The sequence below is a fragment of the Cnephaeus nilssonii genome, assembly GCF_951640355.1.
Source record: "Cnephaeus nilssonii genome assembly, chromosome: 4".
In the NCBI taxonomy this organism is placed as follows: Eukaryota; Metazoa; Chordata; class Mammalia; order Chiroptera; family Vespertilionidae; genus Cnephaeus; species Cnephaeus nilssonii.
Genome location: NC_137075.1, coordinates 26786799 through 26809851, shown reverse-complemented (window position 1 = coordinate 26809851; position 23053 = coordinate 26786799). Strand labels below are relative to the sequence as shown.

General features: G+C 42.8%; 1 protein-coding gene across 1 annotated transcript in view; it reads right to left on the bottom strand.

The window, feature by feature from the left end:
- Positions 1-20439, bottom strand: part of PRKD1 (protein kinase D1) — a 311163-nt gene extending 290724 nt beyond the window's left edge. Inside the window, exon 1 of the mRNA XM_079769400.1 lies at positions 19869-20439. Within this exon, the coding sequence (XP_079625526.1) occupies positions 19869-20132 (264 nt within the window). The 5' untranslated portion in view covers positions 20133-20439. The remainder of the gene's footprint in view (positions 1-19868) is intronic.
- Between the last annotated feature and the right edge of the window lie 2614 nt (positions 20440-23053).

Genomic DNA, 23053 nt, shown 5'->3' with positions numbered 1-23053 from the left:
CTTAATACTTACAAACCAAATAGGGATCGGGCCTAAACCGGCAGTTGATATTCCCCCGAGAGATCCCAGATTGGAGAGGATGCAGGCTGGGCTGAGGGACACCCACCCCAGTGCATGAATTTCATGCACCAGGCCTCTAGTCTATATATATAAAAGGCTAAATGACCATCGCATCCGAAACAACCTAACGGACGACTGAACAGGCTGTGTGGGGCGACCAGGCCGGCAGGGTGGTTAGTGAGGGCCGACCAAATGAATGAACATCAGGCTGCATGGGGGACTAGGGCAGCAGAGGGTTAGTGAGGGGCGACCAAACAACTGAGCAGCAGGCTGCATGGGGCTACCAGGCCCACAGCACTAAGGGTCAACCAGGCCAGCAGGGGGGCACTGAGGGGCACCAGGCTGGCGGGGGGGTGGGGGCAGTTGGGGGCGAACAGGCTGGTGGGGGGGCAGTTCGGGGTGACTACGCCTGCAGGTGGGGCAGTTGGGGGTGACCAGGCCAGCAGGGGGGGCAGTTAGGTGCGATCAGGCAGGCAGGCAGGTGAGCAGTTAGGAGCCAGTGGTCCCGGATTGTGAGAGGGATGTCCGACTGCCACAAAGGGGTCCCGGATTGGAGAGGGTGCAGGCTGGGCTGAGGGGACCCCCGCCCCTGTGCATGAATTTCATGCACCAGGCCTCTAGTATACATACATTTAAGCAATTCATTTTGGCTTATGTGTATGCACTGGAACATTTAAGAGCTTAAACTTTATCATATTTTCATACTTATGTTTCATTTAATAGATTTATGAGAATTACATAATAACATATAAAAATTTATCAAGCAGGTGATTACAGTATTTAAAGGAAATCAAATATATTAAATTTAGAAATGTAATTTAAAATGTTTGAAAGTATCTAATTAATTTGGTTTGTAAAGGATACTAGTAATTCTTCAAAGGTTCTTAAATGGGATTGATACAACCTGCTAGACTTAAAAAAATAAAAATACTTATGAGTTTAATGTACTCAAACATTAAAAATTAATAGCTGAACTTGTAACTCTATTAACTTTAATGTTAAATTCTAAAAACACAGTAAATAATCTGAAAAGCCTTTTCTTGACACAAAAATTACCCTGAGGGCACTGAACATTTTATATTTAAAAACTTTTTTTAATTTTATTTCTTTATTGATTAAGGTATTACATATGTGTCCTTATCGCCCCCACTGTCCCCAACCCTCCCAATCATGCCCTCACCCCCCTGGTGTCTGTGTCCATTGGTTAGGCTTATATGCATGCATACAAGTCCTTTGGTTCATCTCTCCCATTTACCCCCACCCTCCCCTTCCTTCCCTCTGAGGTTTGACAGTCTGATCGATGCTTCTCTGTCTCTGGAACTGTTTTTGTTCATCAGTTTATGTTGTTCATTATATTCCATAAATGAGTGAGATCATGTGATATTTATCTTTCTCCGACTGGCTTATTTCACTTAGCATAATGCTCTCCAGTTCCATCCATGCTGTTGCAAATGGTAAGAATTCCTTCTTTTTTACTGCAGCGTAGTATTCCATTGTGTAGATGTACCACTGTTTTTTAATCCACTCATCTGCTGATGGACATTTAGGCTGTTTCCAAATCTTAGCTATAGTAAATTGTGCCACTATGAACATAGGGGTGCATATATCCTTTCTGATTGGTGTTCTAGTTTCTTGGGATATATTCCTAGAAGTGGGATCACTGGTTCAAATGGAAGTTCCATTTTTAATTTTTTGAGGAAACTCTATACTGTTCTCCACAGTGGCTGCACCAGTCTGCATTCCCACCAGCAGTGCAGAAGGGTTCGTTTTTCTCCGCATCCTCACCAGCACTTGTTGTTTGTTGATGATAGCCATTCTGACAAGTGTGAGATGGTACCTCATTATCGTTTTGATTTGCATCTCTTGGATGATTAGTGACTTTGAGCATGTTTTCATATGTCTCTTGGCCTTCCTCATGTCCTCTTTCGAAAAGTATCTATTTATGTCCATTGCCCACTTTTTGATAGGGTTGTTTATCTTCCTTTTGTTAAGTTGTATGAGTTCCCTGTAAATGTTGGAGATTAAACACTTATCGGTGATAACATTGGCAAATATGTTCTCCCATACAGTGGGCTTTCTTGTTGTTTTGTTGTTTCTTTTGCTGTAAAAAAGCTTTTTATTTTGATGTAGTCCCATTTGTTTATTTTCTCTTTAGTTTCCATTGCCCTAGGGGCTGTTATCAGTGAAGAAATTGTTTCAGCATATGTCTGAGATTTTGCTGCCTGTGGATTTCTCTAATATTTTTATCCATTTTGAGTTTATTTTTGTGTATGGTGTAAGTTGGTGGTCTAGTTTCATTTTTTTGCATGTATCTGTCCAATTTTCCCAACACCATTTATTGAAGAGATGTCTTGACACCATTGTATGTTCTTGCCTCCTTTGTCAAATATTAATTGAGCATAGTGGTTTGGGTCAATTTCTCGGTTCTCTATTCTATTCCATTGGTCTATATGTCTGTTCTTGTGCCAGTACCAGGCTGTTTTGAGAACCGCGGCTTTGTAATACAGCTTGATATCTGGTATTGAGATCCCTCCTACTTTGTTCTTCTTTCTCAGGATTGCTGCAGCTATTTGGGGTCTTTTTTTATTCCAGATGCATTTTTGGCGAGTTTGTTCTAGGTCTGTGAACTATGCCCTTGGTATTTTAATGAGGAGTGCACTGAATCTATAGATTTCTTTGGGTATTATGGACATTTTAATGATGTTGACTCTACCAATCCATGAACACAGTATGTTCTTCCATCTGTTTATGTCTTCCTCTATCTCTTTTCAGTGTCCTGTAGTTTTCCGAGTACAGGACTTTTACCTTAGTTATGTTTATTCCTAAGTATCTTAATTTTTTTGGTGTGATGGTAAATGGGATTGCTTTTTTAGTCTCTCTTTCTGTTAGTTCACTATTGGTGTATAGAAATGCCATAGATTTATTGGCATTAATTTTGTATCCTGCTACATTGCCAAATTCATTTATTAAATCTAGTAGTTTTTAGATGGAGCTTTTAGGGTTTTCTTGTACAGTATCATGTCATCTGAGAATAATGACAGTTTTACGTCTTCTTTTCCTATTTGGATACCTTTCATTTCTTCTTCTTGTCTAATTGCTATGGCTAGCACTTACAGAACTATGTCGAACAGGAGAGGTGAAAGTTGGCATCCCTGTCTCGTTCCTGTTCTTAGGTGAAATGGTTTTAGTTTATAGGGAAAAAAAATTGACATAGCAAGACATGGTATCAAATTAAACAAGCAAATAAAACACTATGGGAGTTATGATGAGCATATTCATTCACTTAGGGGGGACAAAAAAAAGCCTGATAAGATATTCACCGAAATGTTAACTGTGTTTAACTATGGGTGGTATGACCCATTTGGGAGCTTGTCTGAATTGCTCACCTTTTCTGCAGTGAATGTCCCATAGTAGTTTCCGATTACTGAAGGAAACAACTACCAGAAACTTAGTAGCTTTAAAGAAAAACACAAATTTATTCTCTTACAGTTCTAGAGATCAGAAGTCCAAAATCAGTTTTACTGGACTAAAGTCAAGGCGTGGCTCCTTCTCCTCTTGCCTTTATCAGCTTCCAGCTTTGACTCTATTGCTTAGTTCATGACCTCTTCCTGGAATCACTGCAACCTCTAGTTTCTGTTGCCACACCTCTCATTACTACAAAGCTCTCACTCCTCCTTTTTCCCCTTACAAGAACCCCAGCATTCCTTGGCTCCTGGCCCATGTCCTCCATCTTCATGCTCAGTAAAAGGTAATCAAGTCCTTCCCATTATTGGAATCTCTCTTGCTTTTTAGTCTCATCTGTCTGACTTAAACTGAAAGATTCTCCACTTTTAAGGACATGTGATTAGATTGTGTCCAATCATATAATCCAGGATAATCTCCCAATCTCAAAATCCTTAATTTAATCTTATCTACAAAGTCTCTTTTGCCATAAAAGTAACATTCACAGGCTCAAGGGATTAGGATATGAACATCTTTGAGGGTCATTATTCAGCCTATCACCATGTGGTAATTCTATAATTATCCAAATTAAAAACACACACAATTATTTAATTAAAGTATAAATAATACAATTCTAAACAGAAATGTTTATGCAAAATCAAGTTCCTTTTCAAGTGGCTTTAGACCCACTGACTTGCATTATTTTTCAGGAGCCAGAGCATCAACATTATAATTTCTGAGCCTATAATTCTTAATATTACTTCAACAGCATATTCATCAACAGAAACCAAGTGTAGAGTAATAGGCATAACTCATATGTTTGTTTCATCCAGGCAATGCCCGTGAACATCTTAAAGAAAATATGAACTACAGCCTACAATTTATTTTTTTTTTTTGCAGGACAATACAATTTCCAAAACTTTATCTCTCTTGTTTGCCTACTTATTTTTAAAATATAAAACAAGTTGTTAAGTAATCAGAGAATTTGTGTGCAACTTCTCTCTTTTTGTGCTAACCATGTTATATTTTCTCCAGAGCAGAGAATACAATAAAATACAACTTGGAACTATGATACTCTTACCCTCATGCTGCATGTAAGTCTGTATTTTGACTTTGTGATGGTTGCTAAGGATGCTGAAGGTGAAGGCTGCCTTTTCTGTTGACCTATTCCAATTAATGAAGTCAGTATGAGCTACCAGAATCAGTTAAATTATTTGCTGTTTGATCAAAAAACAAACAAAAATATGTACGTATCTGTCACAATATCTTGATTTACACTGGTTGGAAAATTACTTTAATATTACAGTCAAAGTGAGATCTAAGACTAAGCGACCCTTACGACTTAATGACCAGAACAACCAGTCAACCAGTGGCTATGACATACACTGACCACCAGGGGGCAGACCCTCAACAAAGGAGCTGCCCCCTAGTGGTCAGTGCGCTCCCACAGCAGAAGCACCGCTCAGCTGACCAACCTTTCCCAGCACCCAACAGCCCGGTGGCAGCCACTCCCTCCCTCAGTAGTCCTGTAGGTCCAATCTCCGGAGAACAGGCCAGACACCCAGGGACCAGTGCTGCCTGCACAATCCCAACAGCACCGCAGGCCTCCTGGAAATCGGCCCGGGCACTGTGGCCACTTCCCCTCCCTAGACGCTCCACAAGGAAGAAACAATATAAAAGCGGCCGCCAAGTGGCTCCTGACAACTGGCGCAAATGTCAGCGGGATGGATCTGGATCCCGGGCCGGCAAGGGCGTCCCACCACCTGTCCAGAGAGCCAATCGTATCCCGGCTCCTCCCCCGCTTCCTCTTAGGACCTCACCTGTGCACGAATTCGTGCAAAGGGCCTCTAGTTTGTTTATAAAATCAATTCTAAATGATGGTTGTCTTTTCATCTTTAAGTTATACAACAACTTCTGGTCCAAGAAGATAATATTCTAGCCAAAGTAAGATTTTAATTTAAGTTTTTAGCTTAAGACACCACTTAGAAAAATTACTCAAAGTGACATAGTTACCATACAAGGGTGGGCAAAAGTAGATTTATAGTTGTGAGTATGCAAAACAGAGTTTATTGCTGTATTATTTATCAGTTGTATTATTTTCCATATAAACAACTGTAAACCTACTTTTGTGCACCCCTATATATGATCATTACTTTCTATGAAATAAATTCTAAATGTAAGTTTTGTTTTTATCTTTAAATGTACAAGGATTTTTGGCCAAAAGTAATTAAATATCTGCCCTTAAGTTTTTCTTTGCTTTTTGTTTGTTTGTTTTTTAACTTAAAACTTCATAATTTTCATCATTGAATATACAATTAGAAGAATTCCAGGATAACAGATATAAACGGGGACTCACTTGGACAAGTGGGTATATGGTCACTCTATTTAGTGTGTTATTAGTTCAACTCCACTCTATTAGTCCATCCTCACTGTATGTTCACTTCTGCTCCCTATTCTGCCCAAAGAATTAAATGAAAGCAAAGATCATGCCAGATGAAAGTCTATGCAAAGTGTTTGATTTTTTTAAATATTTTAAAGGTCTATCCCACGTGACAACTCATTCTACACTAGCAGATGAAATAAGCATCTGTGGCAGAGAAGGGCACAGAGCCTTCCTGTCTAGGAGCTACTCAGAAGCTAATACATTATTTCTCAGCACTGGTCAATTGGTAAAGAAGAACTAGATAAGAGTGATCCACTCTTCAAAAAACAAGTGATGCCCTGTGTCCAACTAGTTAAAGATGGGTTGTCTCTAAGGCTTGCAAAGCACAGAACTTGACTAGTAGACATCTGGTAAAGTCAGACTTCTAGTGCAGCTGGATAGGTCTGCTGCCTTTTTGTTAGCCAAGAGACTACCAGTGAGTCATGTCAAAGAGAATTCACTAAGTAACTTGTGAACTATTAAAGCGGCAAAAGTGCCAAATATATTAAGAGAGGCAATATTTCAGGTACCTTTCTAGGCCATTAGGAATGAATAATTACTTTATGCTTCCCAATAGTCATTCAGGGTAGGAAGCATTAGAATTGAATTGAATTATACTTTAGATCAAATCACGTCTACCTATATATACAACTACATTGTTGTAAAACCTAAAGACAGTACAATTACTTGACAACGGAAGCACTCTTGGTCTTCGCCCTGTACACAGTCACTACAAAGGAATGCAAGGCAATTCACAATTCGGATTGGCTAGCACTACAGAAGCATGAAGAACGCCTCCTCGTGGCCTGTGATTGATCATACACAAGTGGGAGTAAGTTGATCTTAGGGTGGATTCATTTATAACGAACCAAAAATAAACTAACAAGCCACAAATACATAAAATTCATAAAGAGAAACATGTTTGCAAAGCATGATCTTTTAACATATTGGCAATCCAAATACTTCTCAAATGAAAAGTAACCACTGAAAGGCACTTTTCTTAAGGACCCTTAGATATTTTCTCAAAATCAATGTCCTATTCAAGAAAAAAATGGTTCATTGATTTACTGATAACTAAGATTCTTTACATGTACTAGTCTTGAGCCAATCTGACGAACCTGGCCTTATCCTAACACTTCCAACACACCTTACTGTCCACATCTCATTGGAAGTAAGTATTGTGAGTCAACCTAGGCCAAACACAAAGTAATTAACTTCTTTGGATAAACAACAGTGGTGTCTGGAAATTTAAAAAAAATGGGTGAGGATTGGCAATCCCCATATCTTTTTACCAGAGTACAACGATAGTAAATTTCAAACCAAACTCTGCTACACAAACAAATGTGGTTCTTTAAATTAACCAATAGACACATTACAGTACATATGACACCTCAAGGGTGAGGCATGTCTCTTAAACACTTCAGGTAATCATATACCTCCACGGCACTCCTATCCCAGTGAGAGTCCATGTCTAACTTCCCTTAAAAAAAGGCTTGTGGTGATAGCCTCCGAAGGACTGGAATTCTAGCTGACCACTATGCGGGATGTGAATTCCAGATGAGGGAAGCCTTCCAGACGAAGAAATAATGTAAACTAACATTAAAATAATATCATACTGTCAAAGCTGAAGTGTTTTTATGTAAATTTAAGCCAACATAATAGGAAGTCTGGCATTCCCCCCTCCCCCAGAATTTGATCATTCCTCTCTGTTCAGATCTAGGGCCACTCCGGTCCTCCCTGGTTTTAGGATTAGCTATAGTGGAATGACTAACATATTGGGAGGTTTGCTTTTTACTTAGTAGTTATGTGATTTGGGATAAATTATTTAACCTCTCTGACCCTTACTTTCCTAATCCTTAAAACGGAGACAAAATGACTATCACCAAGGGCTACTGTGAATATCAGAGATGGTCAAGGAGAGGAAGTAGAGATACCGACAGACGCACAGAGTAAATGACACCAGGGAGGTTTTATTCCTGGAGGCTCCAGTCTCAGGCCATTATTACCGTGAGCCCCTGGAACCTTGTGGACCACAACCCAATGTTCCTGGGAAAAGCTCTTCCTAAAACTTTCACAGTCAAATCATGGGGGAGCCTCTCTTTGAAACACTCATCTGTGACATTCTGAAAACGTCCTACAGGACTACTGTGCTTGGAAAAGACACCTCCTAGACCTCGCCCACTGCTATTCATGTGGCCCCTGCTAACTGAATCATAGGCGCTTCACTATCACTGTTTTTTCTGCCCTCGGGTGTCACTATCTCACAATCCTACCGGTCTTGCCTTCTCAAGCCTGCTCAGGTCTATTCACCACCACTGACTCAACAGCATCACCAAAGCTTAACTGCGGCCTTCCTGCCCCCACCATCCTCCCACTCTTTCCTGCTTTGTTTTATAATTTATTTTATTTTATTTATGTTTTCCATCACCATTTATCCCCTCTATGCCCTCTTTCACCTTCCCCCATCCCCCTACCCCCACAATCACCACACTGTTGTCCATATCCATGAGTTCTCTCTCTCTCTTTTTTCTTTTGTGCTCAATCCTTCCATCCCACCTCCCAAAACTCCTACAACCCCTCCCCCGGCCCCTCCCTCCCAAGAGCTGTCTGCCTGTTCTCTATGAGTCTGTCTCTATTTTGCTTGGTTGTTCAGTCTGTTCATTAAATTACACAAATGAGTGAAGTCATATGGTATTTGTTTTTCTCTCACTGGCTTATTTCACTTAGCATAATATTCTCCAGGTCCATCCATGCTGTTGCAAAAGGTAAAATTTTATTCCTTTTGGAATAAATGGCACAGTGGTATTCCATTTTATAAATGTACCACAGCTTTTTTATTCACTTATCTACTGATGAATACTTGGGATGCTTTTTAAAAATATATGTTTTTATTGATTTTAGAGAGAGAAGAAGAGAGAGGGAGAGAGAGAGAGAAACATCAATTGCCTGCCTCCTGTACATCCCCCTACTGGGGATGGAGCCCGAAAGCCGGAATTGAACTGGCAACCTTTCCGTGAACAGGACAAGGCTCAACCAACTGAGCCACACCAGCCAGGGCTGGGCTGCTTTTGACAATGGTGAGAGCTACAGCTGTTTGCCCCAGACCACTGCTTATAATCAAGTGGCCTTGACTTGTACTGCTACTGTCCTGACGGGCTAACTGGCCTAAACAATTTCTAAATAATTACAACTCTGTTGGTCACACATGTTCTTAGTTGCAGCTTTCCATACCAGGGATACAGACCAAACTTTTTAAAGATGCTGAGATAGTGCAAAGGCTCTAGGGATGGTGCAGAATGGACAGGACACCTCATCTTTCTGGAACCTGACGAGTATTCTCCAGTCCTACACCAATAATGTGCTTCCTTGGCAAAGAAAGCACCTTTAGGTGTCTCCAAATTCCTTATTCCCTATGCCAGTGGTCGGCAAACTGTGGCTCTGTTGACTAATGAGTTTGCCGACCACTGCCTTATGCCAGGTGCCCTGAAGCCCTTGGTATGTCCCTCCCTGAAGGCTGGCCTTGATCTCCCAGCACTGAGAAGGATGTGGCCACTCTGAAGTATTGTAAGAACTCCTGGTCCCACCCAAAAGGCCCTCTCCGACCACACAAGACCACAACCAGCTCTCAATAATCTGAGGAATTAACAGAGGGGAAAAAAATAAATAACTGTTCATTTTTAATTAATTAAAGGGTTGAGACAGTGTCATGAATAAACTATTTAACCAGGGGCAGGTGGCCTAACTCAATCAATTAAGTTTTCTGGAATTTAACTCAAGTACCTGAACCAGAGAAAAGTAATCCCTGGTCTCTCTCTGGCCATAGTTATCAATTAAAAACAAAGTGAGCCCTAGCTAGTTTGGCTCAATGGATAGAGTGTCGGCCTTTGGACTGAAGGATCCTGGGTTCAATTCTGGTCAAGGGCACATGCCCAGGTTGTGGGCTTGATCCCCAGTAGCGGGTGTGCAGGAGGCAGCCAATCAATGATTCTCTCTCATCATTGATGTTTCTATCTCTCTCCCTCTCCCTTCCTCTCTGAAATCAATAAAAATATATTTAAAAAAAACAAAACACAAAGTGAAAGTTCCATAATCATGCAGTAGTTACTGTATCATTAATGTGACTGATTTAGACAAACTAAGAAAAGGTTTTACTTTTTTGGTATGTCTAACACTGACAATTTTAAATCTTTCTTAACACTTTAATGTAATGATTTAATCTTCATGAATGGTTAATGAAAAAAAATTTGCTTAAAAAGTCTAAATTTCCCCTGGCCACTTTGGCTCAGTGGATAGAGCATGTTGGCCGTTGGACTGAAGGGTCAAGGGTTCTGGTCAAGGGCACTTACCTTGGTTGCAGGCTTGATCCCAGGCCCCTGTCGGGTTGCAGGTACAAGCAGAAAGAAACCAATCAATGTGTCTCTCTCACATCAAAGTTTCTCTCTCTCTGTCTCTCAACCTCCCTTTCACTCTCTAAAAATTAAATGAAGAATGTCCTGGGGTGAGGATTAACAACAACAACAACAAAAAACAAGTCTAAATTTGCATCAACATCAATTTACATAAATCTAGCTGAATAAATTTCAAGCAAAAAGTTCTTACTTTAAAGTCAACTTACTTACCAAAAAAATACATAAAAGCAAACTAATGGAATATGGAGTTCATCCTATATAATAAAACCCTAACATGCAAATCGACCAAACGGCAGAATGACTGGCAGAACGATCGGTTGTTATGATGTGCACTGACCACCAGTGGGCAGATGCTCAATGCAGAAGCTGCCCCTGGTCAGGGCCAGTGAGCAGGAGGCGCCAGGCCACTAGCCAAGGCAGGTGCCAGTGGGGGCCCCCAATCACCCCACCCGCCAGTCACCCCACAGATCGGCCCTGATCGCCGACCAAGCCTAAGGACCCTACCCGTGCATGAATTTTCTGTACCGGGCCTCTAGTCCTATCTAATAAAGAAGTTATTTGCAAATTGACCATCACTCCAACACACAAGATGGCCACCCCCATGTGGTCAAAGATGGCTGCCCCCATGTGGACACAAGATGGCCTCCACAAGATGGCCAGCAGGGGAGGGCAGTTGGGGGGACCAGGTCTGCAGGAGAGGGCAGTTAAGGGGTGACCAGGCCTGCAGGGGAGGGCAGTTGGGGGGCACCAGGCCTGCAGGGGAGGGCAGTTGGGGGGACCAGGTCTGCAGGGGAGGGCAGTTGGGGGGGACCAGGCCTGCAAGGGAGGGCAGTTGCGGAGGACAAGGCCTGCAGGGGAGGGCAGTTAGGGGTGACCAGGCTGGCAGGGGAGGGCAGTTAGGGGCAACCAGGCTTGCAGGGGAGGGCAGTTGGGGGGGACCAGGCCTGCAGGGGAGGGCAGCTGGGGTGAACCAGGCCGGCAGGGGAGGGCAGTTATGGGTGACTGGGCTTGCAGGGGAGCAGTTAGGTGTCAATCAGGCTGGCAGGTTAGGGGATGATCAGGCTGGCAGGCAGAAGCAGTTAGGGGCAATCAGGCAGGCAGGCAGGTGAATGGTTGGGAGCCAGTAGTCCTGGATTGTGAGTCCTGGTGGGATCGGGCCTAAACGGGCTGTCGGACATCCCTCTAGGGGTCCCAGATTGGAGAGGTTGCAAGCTGGGCTGAGGGACACCCCCTCTCTGTGCACAAATTTCGTGCACCGGGCCTCTAGTATTTTAATAAACTACTGTTTTGATGCAGTTTGATATACAAATGTTATTATCTGTGACATATTTTACCAAATCAGGCTTTGATTATAGGCATATTTTTCAAACCATTGTTTATGAAAAAGGAAATAGACTCAGATATTTATTTCACAGGCTTAATAACACTCTTTTATAATTGGGTTTAATTGTCTATTATTTCTGTGACATACATTAAAGTTGACCCTTGAACAACATACGTTTGAACTGCCTGGGCTGACTTAAACATGGTTTTCTTTTTTTAATAAATACTGTAAATGTATTTTCTCTTTCTTCTTATATTCTTAACTAGAGGCCCGATGCATGAAATTCATGCAAAAGTAGGCTTTCCTTCCCCCGGCTGCTGGTACCGGCTTCCCTCTGGCACCCAGGACCCGGGCTTCTCTCGCAGCCCCGGCTTCATCGGAAGGTCGTCTGGAAGGATGTCCAGTCTAATTAGCATATTACACTTTTATTATTATAGATACCATTTTCTTTTCTCTAACACTTTGTAAGAATACAGTATATGATTATATATATATATGTGTGTGTGTGTGTGTGTATATATATATATATATATATATAATATATATGTATATATATAAAACATACAAAATATGTGTTAACCGACTATTTACGTTATCGATAAGGCTTCCGTTCAACAGTAGCCTATTAGTAGTTAAGTTTTGAAGGAGTCAAAAGTTATACACAGATTTTAAACTGTGTGGGGGAAGGAGACAGGCACAGAGCCCCTAACACCCACATTGTTCCAGGGTCAACTGTATACTAAAGCAAGCTTCAACTGCATTAACGTATAACATTCCATATGTATGCCCCAGGCCTTGCAACAATCTGAACCAGGGAAAGATACATATAAAAAAAATTTTTGTTTCACCAAAATAGTTAAACAAATTTCTTCTAATAGACAATATGTTTCTTTTAGTAACAAGACAATGCACTACATTGTGCCACAGTCTACAGAGCCTTCGATTATCAATAATACCAATTATTTTTCACATTCATATCTTTTGATTATACTTTGATTATCACATTGATACTTTTAATTTATTTTATAATATATATGTAAAAAAATAATTTTAAAAAAACAGCCGACAGAGAGAGAGGCATTCAGAAATTCTTGAAATTGTGCCTAAATCCAAGTAGTAAATTCAACAAATTCCTCATCAATCAGTGGTTTAGTCAGAATAGAAGCCAATGAACCAGTAAAGGATGCATCAATTTATTTTTCCTTTTTAATAGAATAAGTTGGACAAAATTCCTACATGTTTGCATATTTAAAAATCTAATCTTCATATTTGCCAACATTACTAACCTGCTAAATCAACTGTCTAGTTTTAGCCAAATAAAACCTTTTTGCAACTTTGGAAGGAACTTCTATATAGGATACTGTAAATCTGGACATGCATAAGTGTGTCTCAATATGTGGTATTTTTACAACAACTCTTATCTTTATAAATATCTAAATTCTGTGATATTCCATAATGGCCAAGTAGCCATGTAATTAAAACTTTGTTTATTTAATTATCTGTGATCTGTATAAGACTAGAAAGACAGAGTAAGAAACAGTATAATGTGGGTTTCTAATGCCAAGTAACTTCAAGTAATGTTGTCAATATCCATTTTTAATGGTACAAAAATATTTGGTTAACAGTATCAGAGGAATTCCTGGGAGAAATTTCACATATTCTTGTAACATTTGAGAAAAATAAGCATTTCTCTGTATCTAAATCCTATCAATAGAAAAATGAAAATTGATGCCTTTTTTTTCTTGTTTGTGTTGTTCTAACGTATTTCAACATTAAGGAAAGATTTAAGAAACTGAAACCTCATTTCAAAACCTCCCTAGCATAATGCTGGGTAAATTAAAAGGTGAACACTATTTTTAAAAACACGCTAAATTTTTACCTGTTTTCACATTTGGGCTTAGGGCTTTCAGATGAACCAAAGTGACTGTCAGAGGTCAGAGGTCAGAGGTCAAAAAGATTAGTTTGCTTTTGGCAAAAAATATAAAAACAAAGAACTCTTATGATCAACTCCTACGGAATTGCATTTTACTTCTCATCCAATCTGAATCCAGCCCCACTTGCTGGATTATTAGAGCATTTCTCACACACACACACACACACCTACCTTTCATGTAATTATCTATTCCACTGTCCTTTAAAAGATGAATAAATAATTACTGATTGTGGCTAACAAAAGGTTTTGTACATGGGGACATCGGCTTCTATGAGAGATAAGTGGTAGTTAATGAAAAGATCTGGAAAAGACTTGTGATTGGCTTAGTCAAACTGCTAACTCAATTGTTTCCCAGTAAAACTGCCTCCATTCCAATATAACTCTTCTGTATGTGCACAACCATGTCATACTAGGTATTCATCAGATATAACGATTCAGCAAAGATGCCAGATGCTAGCATGGCAGCAAATGAGATCTCTTTCCGTCCAAATGCCTTCCTCTTCAGACCAAGGGCTGATTTGCAAAGGAAGTTTGGACTCCAGTCTTGAGGACCAGATTTGAGAACCATTATGTTGCCAAATGTTGCACCATTACCTATTTTATTTCCCTTTTTTATCAAATGAAATATCATTGGAATTACTTGCAATTGGAAAGGAAGTAAATCAACTTCTTGATAAAAAATAATACAAAGCAATGAAGCTATGCTTTACTTTTATCAGCACATATGTTTTTCATTTAACAATAACCAAATTACTTCTTCAGGAAGTCTGAGAGGTTGAGATGTGAGAGGCAGTTTCAAAATACAACTATCCCTAAGACTTGCTCTATTATAGAGTACAGAGAACAGATAATGCCACCTGGGCCTTGCAGCCACATTGCTTTTTAATACTACAATTTCAAATTATATATTGAGATAAGAATAAGATTAAAAACTACACTTTTCTTCTGTTAGCAAGACAGTATGCTAGTCTATAAAGCCTTAGAATATCAATAATCCTATTTATTATGCACCTATTTACCAGGCAGTATATTTAATCCTTTACACTTATTAGCCTTTATTTTCAAAGTAATTTTAGATTAGTTATAACCATACATTCATAGGCTTACAAATGTGTTTGTTTTGTCTAGTACAGTCCTTAAAATGTCATTCATGAATAAATTGGTGAAGACCGAGATACAATCATCTCACAAAAAAGAGTAATAATAATAATAATAATAATAAGCAAAATAATGTTTTAAATCTCCCTTAATAGTTATGATAGGTGTCTGCTGATACCAAACAATACAGTCATCAAGCATGGGGCAAACTTTCAAACTTTATTAATAATTTCCAGCCCCACATCTATCCCAACTGATACATAATCACTATAACCCTCACAGAAAATTATTTCAAACTTATTTCATTCTTGGATCTAAAGGCCCAAATTAATTCATATATATGTCAAAACAGCCAATTATCAGATTCTTCCCAGCCCAAAGACTGTAAGGCTAAATGCCTTTAACTTCACAGATTCAAAGGATATTTTCCTTGTGAAAACTGCTAAATAGTATACAGCTGTAAGAAAATGTTTTCAGTTCTGTGTATTGATAGAAAAATATGAGATATATAATAAGGCCTCACTTCTTGCAGCCACAATACAAAATATAAAACAACTAGAGGCCCGGTGCAGGAATTCATGCACCAGTGGGGTCCCTCAGCCTGGCCTGTGGGATCGGGCCGAAACTGGCTCTCTGACACCCCCTAAGGGGTCCTGAATTGCGAGAGGGTGCAGGCCAGGCTGAGGGACCCCACTGGTGTACAATCAGGGCCGGGGAGGGACGCAGGAGTTTAGCCAGCCAGGGAGGGACCACAGGAGGACTCCAAGGCATGTCTGGCCCGTCTCGCTCAGTCCTGATCAGCCAGACCCCAGCAGCAAGCTAACCTACCAGTTGGAGTGTCTGCCCCCTAGTGGTCAGTGCTTATCATAGCAACTGGTCGACCGTCGACTTTCTGCCCCTGGTGGTCAGTGCACGTCATAGCGAGCAGTTGAGTAGCCTTAGCATATCATTAGCATATTATGCTTTGATTGGTTGAACGGACGACCAGAAGACTGAACACTTAGCATATTAGGCTTTTATTATATAGGATACTTCATCATCCGGCAGATAGATAGATAGATAGATAGATGATAGATAGATACATAATTGGGCTTTTAAAAATATGTTCCAAAACACATTTAAATGCTTAGAAAATATAATACATATATATGTAGAATATATAAAATATAGGCATTGCATATATACCAAAGTATAATCCTATTATACTCCTAAACTTGAAAAGAAATTAAAATTTGAAATATATGGTATTAAAGTTAATTACTCAAGACTCACCTAACGAAATGACAAATCCTATACTTCATCATTAAATCAGAAATCAATACATACAACAATAACAAATATATAATTTGAATAAAAATATACACCTAAGACCCAAACACCATCATTAGCTTAAAAGGACTTGGTTGACCCATGTGTGTTGAACAAGTCAAGCAACTAATTACTTCCAGCTTTCTCAAATTATGTAGAAGTACCATAGCTAAAATTAACAACAAATATAAAAATGACACTATAACTGTTAAGAAAACAACTTACAATTAAGAAAGTGAAACAACTCCAAACAGAGTAAAGCTGCTCTCAAACCCAGAAACTAACCTTTGTTATTCCTTTCGTGAACTACCGTCTATAAAAATGTCACTTTTTCTTTTCTTTGGTCAGAGGACATGCCAGGAGTCTTATAGATGCTATTACTCCACAGTCAAAAAATAAATATAAGTTATCTTTCTATTAACTGCATCCCACATTCCTAAATTAATACTGCTTATTTTTAAAAAGTGTGTAATGTGCGGTGTGTGTGTAGAGATAGATGGTGTACTGTGAACCAAACTAACGTTTCTTTTGGACTACTGTTCCTTGCTTCAAAACAATTCCTTCTTAGTCTATATATTCAAGAGTCCTTTGATAGTAGAAAGTAACTGTGTTTCAAAGTGAGGTCCATTACTGTTCTTTTTTAATAACTATAATCATGTACACTAAGAATACGTGTCTTTATATACAACCAGCCTTCAAGGTTGCATGCTTGCAAAGTAAAGAAATAAACATAATAAATATAACCTAAATATAACCGTGTGCAAACAGTTCCAAAAAAGAAGGAATTAATCACATCTTTTATATTCATACATTGTTACATACAAAAAGCGAGATTAGATTTTCTTCTAAACTTCAAGATAAAAGAAATAATTATTTCGTTTTATAAGTCAGTGTACAGGGTACTTTTATATTAAAGTAAGAACATTTTTTGTTTAGTTGCCACCAAAAATTTTTTAAGTACAGTCAGGTCTCTGCCACTTTTCAAATCTATATAACTGAAGAAAACTCTAAATTCTAAATAATAAGTTAAAGATGTGTTTCTCAGGAACAGGATCTCCCTCACTCAGTCCTGTGCACCTCAGTTGCTCAGCCTACAGAAAACGTCCCAGGAATGTTGCTGAAATAAACAGAATTGTCAGCTAATACTTCCAAAGATTTAAGCTGGTCTGACCTTAGTATTTAGGGAACTCTCTAACCTATGAAAACCCTCTTAACACATTATAAAACAATAAAAGCAGAGGACTGCTGTAACATCCACATGACTCCAGTCTGTCTGCTAGCAAATTGTAATTGACTTAAAACCCTCAGCTTTCTCCTACAACATTCATTCCCCATGGCCCTCTCTCTCTCTCTCCTGCCAATCTTCCTCACATCGCTACCTTCAGAAAGTACCTCAAGAGAACTTGAAATAAGGAACAAGGGACCACCTCACTCTTCCTTAACTCCACACTGACCGTCTCTGCCACAAAGCAGTCCCCTGCTCCCCTGTATGGATATTCTGCCCTCGGAATTCTGTTTCTGCCTGCGATAGTATGTCTCAAGATAGATGAAAATGTTCCTGTCTAGACCCACCACCCGGTATTTATTTACAGTATCCTGAATATTAGTAACTCTTAAATCCACATCTCTGAATCTATCTCTCCCTTTGCCATAACCTTTAAAAACAAAAGTGCAAGACCTCAACTTGGCTATACCAAGCAGTCAAACTTTTCAAACTCTTCTTTTGAGAGACAGAAGAACTACTAAATACCAAAAGAAGGGGTCCCGGGGCTGGTGATTTTCTTTCCGCTATTTCTCCAGGTGTCCACCACCCCCATGTTTGGTTCAGGTCTCAATGAGCACATGATGGAACTCCAGTTTTCTTTCGGCCTTAATATTTTTGGCATTCTAAAACATCCTCCACGTAGCAAATCCATCTTTCAGCTGGCCTTGGTTTGATATCTCCATGTAGAAGATTACGGAGGCTTCTGGTAATTTGAGCTCCTTTTAATTTCAAGGCCTTTTCATAATCACACTTTCTCTAAATATCCTAGTCACTACCCTCAGGCCTGCTGTGTTCCACAGAAGCTTACAGTCTCTCTCCCTTTGCGCTCATATAGCTCCCTCCATATAGCATCCCCCATGTGAGCTGCTGATATGACTGGAATTCAGAATTCACTCTTCATTCAACATTCCAATCCCAAACTTCTTACACCACACGTGTCTCCCCATCCTAAGCTCCATCAAGGTGTGTGTGTGTGTGTGTGTGTGTGTGTGTGTGTGTGTGTTAAAATTGTCAAAAACAGCCTGTTCGTATTAATTTGAACCAATTCAAATACTCCCTATAACTCTATCACATGCTTTAAAATTTAGGTGAAATTCCATACAATTGCATTAGCTTTGAGGGAAATTTCATTGTACATTATTTATGTGCTTATCCAGTGTTCTTTAATTGACTGGTTGACCCCCTAAGAGAGGTTGCTGTAGACTACAACTTCCATTGAGGGAAGGCTTTCCGTGCCTAGGGGGGTGCTCCTGTTCACCTGCTACAGGTTTTTTCCCCCCCAAAATATTGATGAAGAGGCACCTGATATGACTTGTACCAGAATTAGACAAAACATGTCATTTACATGGAAGCTGCAAAAAATTGAGAGTCAAGTGTAATATAAAATGTCCCTCCATTCAATGAACACTTTCCATCCTTACCTTAGCCTGGGCGCCAGAACTTGTACAACTTCCTAGGATAGTGATTTTCCCTGCGGCTTTTCCTAATACCCCCGCGCTGAGTGCCACAATTCACAACACCCTGGCTTAGCAAACTCTGCTCCCCAAGTTTAAAGAAAGCATTCATGATTATCCAAGTGACATTTATAAGGCAAGTACCAGCCGGTCCTTCGGGGTTGAAATTCAGCACCTTTACAGACCGGTCTCCACCCCCTAAGCCTTGGCTATTTACACTGAAAGGACTGGCGCCACGGTCCCCTCTCCTTTATACTCCTATCGCCCCCTCTATGCAACCCTCCTCGGGATGGCTACAGAAACCATCTGAAACTCAGAACTGCACCATTAACGGTGGTGGGCGGGCTGGGTCTCCTCCCAGGGTGGCCTGGCCCAGGATCATGGCCTTTTTTTCCAACCTGCCTTTCTTGGATGGCCGCTGTCCAAAGTTTCACGGCCACAAACTTCAGCGCAGCCTCCTGGCGCTCCAGCGCAGTCCCCCACCCTGGATGTGCCTGTGCCCCACGTCAACGCCCCACTCTCAGCGGCCCAGGGATGAAAAGCAAGAAAGCTGCAACTTGCAAGCTGTACATTGAAACATGCGCCCCCATGTTCACCGAGAGGTAGGTAGTTGTTTTCTAGCCAGTTGTTTTCACAGCTGGCCCAGTCCATCACCCTCTCTTAAAAGCTTATTTGACAGGTGAGAAATTCCTCCCGTCCAGATTATCCCGGGAACTCCTCAGCATCCCTCTGAGCCCAGGGGGCCTGGAGTGGAAGGGAGTGGTGCTGAGCGGGTCCCAGGGGACCCTGGCGCAGGAGAGGAGTCTGGCGCCCGGGAGGAGCTGGTCCAGGGGGGGGTGAGGGGAGAGCCGGGAAGTCTCAGGGGTTGGAAGAGGCGAGACAAGAAAAGGGCAAGATACCTGTTAATGTGCTGAGAGGGAGGGAAGTGGGGAAGAGGATGCAGAAACCCGGACTATAGCATGGGGCGCGGGAGAACAGGACACCAGGAATGCTGTGCCTGGGATGCGGCCGTCCAACTCGGAGGGTGCCAGTGCCCCCCGAGAGCTCCGGCGAGGCTGGCTGCGGGCTGAGCGCCCGGACCCGGAAAGTTGGGGCGGCGATGGGGCGCCGGGCCGGGGGAGCGCCCCCTGCGCGGCGGGCAGGGGCCGGGCTTACCTTCTGGTCGACGATGGAGCAAGCCATCTCGCGGACGTGCGCCAGGCTGTAGTCCCCGGACGAGTCCTGGAGCAGCAGCACCGGCTCGCGGCTCAGGCCGATCTGCAGATGGAAGGAGATGCCCGCCGCCGGCGCTGCCACGGGAGCCAGGAAGGGCGCGGGGCCCGGCCCCGACCCCGGCATCAGCGCGGCGGCCGCCGCTGCCGCCACCGCGGCCACGGGCAGCAGCGGGCTGGGCGGCCGCAGCACCGGGGGGGTGCTCATCGCTCCGCCGGGCGCGCCGCGGGCCGCGGGTCCGGGCAGCCGCGGGCGGGGAGCAGCGGCAGAAAAGTTTGCTGCCGCGGGAGCCGGGAGCTGCCTTCTCCCAGAACCAAGGCGGAAAATAAAAACTTTCCGGAAAAGTCCCCGCGCGGGGGCAGGACCGGGGCTGAGGCTCGGGAGGGGAGAGGGAGGAGGGAAGATGGCCGAGCGGGAGGACGGCGCCGCCAGGAGCGCGGGCGCCGCGCGAGGGAGGCGCCGCCGCTGAGCAGCACCGCCGCGGCGGGCTCCCGGGCCGGACGGCAGGTCAGCGCGCCGGGCGCCGGCGGGGGCGGGGCGGGGCGGGGCGGGGCGGGGGGCGGGGAGGCAGCTGGGGGCGGCGCCGCGGAGCCTCCACCCGGCGGGCGCGGGAAGCGCAGGAGCCGCGCGGCCGCTGTGGCCGCAGGGCGCGGGGTCGCCCGCCCCGCCGCCCCGGGGCCGACCCTCCCGTCGCCGGGGCCGGGCTGGTGCGGGGCTCGGGACGCCTGCGAGGGCGCGGCCCGTCGCTCCCCGCAGGACTCCAGTCGCTGGCCCAGCGGTCCGAGTGCGGACGGCGGGGACGCCGCGCGCTTCCCGGTCCCCTCGGACCCCACCGCCTCTCCCAAGTGCCCGAGGACTGTGCACGTCTGGAGAGGCGATCTGTGATGCACCCAGGACGCCGAGCCCCGCTGTTCCCCCTGGGAGAACGTGGGGAGGAGGAAGATAGCGGGTCCCAGGAAACCCCTTACACCCCGGCTCCTTCTCGGAGCCCGGGGGCTTATTGCCAAAGCAGGTGGGAGGCCAGTCCGCGGAAATGTAGCTAAACCTGTCTCTCCTTTTCTTGTCTCTCTGGCCCACCCGGATCCCCAAGCCCACCTCCTCCACCGCAGCTCCCGAGACACCAGACGTATACAAGTGGCTCGATTCAAAGAACCTCTTGGGTTTTTTGTTTTTGTTTTGTTTGTGTGTTTGTTTTTTTTGGGGGGGGGGGGGCGTTGTCTCCATAAAGGCAGGAGGAAAGTCCAATGCGGCCTCTTTCCCTTTACCTTATCTTCTGTGTCTGGAGCTTCTAGCCCTGGACCCTCAGAAACTCTGTTTGCTTCCCTCTCCTATCGCTCTGGAGTGGGCTTTGTAGGAGGGAGTGGTGCTTCCAGCTCCGCCCAGCGCCCCCACCGAGGCTGGGCACCCTCGCTCTACTTTGGAAGAACAACCTTCCTACTCGCTGTTGCTTTGGAGGGGGTGGGGAGGTAGGGGGTGTTTCCCAGGCCTTGCAGATGAATTCTAATCATCTCCCCACTAGGGCAGGCTTCATGACCATGACCTTGAGGGCCCCACCTCAGAAGGACCTGCTAGGTGCAATGCTCGACCACAGGGTCTGCTGCCTGTCACCCTCCAGGCATTTTTCATTTTTCATTTTGAAGTGGACTGAGCAAATTGGTAGCCAGTCATCTGCCTATTTCTCTACCCCTTACTCGAGCACACACGGGCATCCCCAAGAAAGCCATGATATATGTTACATTTTGTTTTGTTTGTTTGTTTATATCTTGACCTCAGGTCCTGGCCCAGAACAAGGCAATGCAAGGTAGTTTTCCCTTAGAGTTCATTCCCAGGGTCAGTATTGGAGCCTTGAATGTTTCCAACAACATTGTGTTATTCACTGCTGTAGAAGGGATTTGAATTTATTCTGCCTGTATTTGATGTGAGAAGGTCTACATGTGTGTGTTGTCCCCGCTTACTTACTTCTGAAAACTACCTTGCAATGCCTTGTTTTGGGTCAGGACCTGAGATCAAGATATAAACAAACAAACAAAATATAACAAAATAATTTCGTTCTAATGTGCCAGTTTCAACTAAGCCAGGAGAATGGTGGAAATATTCATGATGCAATGCTCTTCTGATTCTCTAGGAGGTTTTTTTAATGACAGAAAATGTGTTTGTGGGGTTTTTTTCAAAATTGGAATAAAATCAGTATGTCCAGTTTCCTACTTCCAGAAAGAAAAGAAAAAAAATTCTGCTGGTCAATGTGCAAGATACTTACAAAGCTAGTTTGGCTTAAGGTGCAGGAGAGCTGAAGACTTTCATGTTTGTAGATATCACTATGATGTATTAAGGCCTTCTCTGCAGGCACTATACTGGCACCAGGTATGCAGCTGTGAAGATGGACACGTTTTCTGCCATAACATTAAAAAGGAAAACAATACATAAGATTATTTCTGGCAATCATAATTACAATGAATAAAAATAATGCAATAGTAACAGGAGTGACTTGTGGGGAAGAGGGTGGAGAAAGAAATTTGGAGATGAGAGAAGGTTTTCACTGAGTTTACATTTGAGCCAAACCTGATGATAGAAGGGAGCCAGCCTGAGTAGGATCTGGGGGAATTAACACGCTACGTGTTGGGAACAGCTGGTGCAAAGAGCCTAACACAAGAAGTACTTGCCATTTTCAAGGCACAGGAAAAGCAGGGCAAATGCCTGAGATGAAGTCAGAGAGTTGGTAGAAGCAGATGACAGAGGGTCTTGAAAGCCATGGTAAATTTTTTATTCTATTCTTAGTGCACTGCCAATTCATTAGAAGATTTTAAACCAGAGACCTATAGGATTTTATTAACATTTTTATAAGACAATTCTCTCACCACTGTGAATAAGATAAATGAGTCCAAGCAGATGACCGAGGCAGAGAAGATAGGGAAGAAAAAGATTTCTGCTTTGACCGTGTTGAGTTTCAGATGCCACGAGCTATTCAACCTAGAAATAACCACCAGAACTTGAGAACCCAAAATTTAGTACAGGGAGGAGGACCAGGAATATATTTGGATGGAAATTATCAGTGTGCAAATACTTTAAAGTGCGATTAGATGATATATCTAGAAAGAGGGGGCTTAAGGCATTCATTAGTTATATGAGAT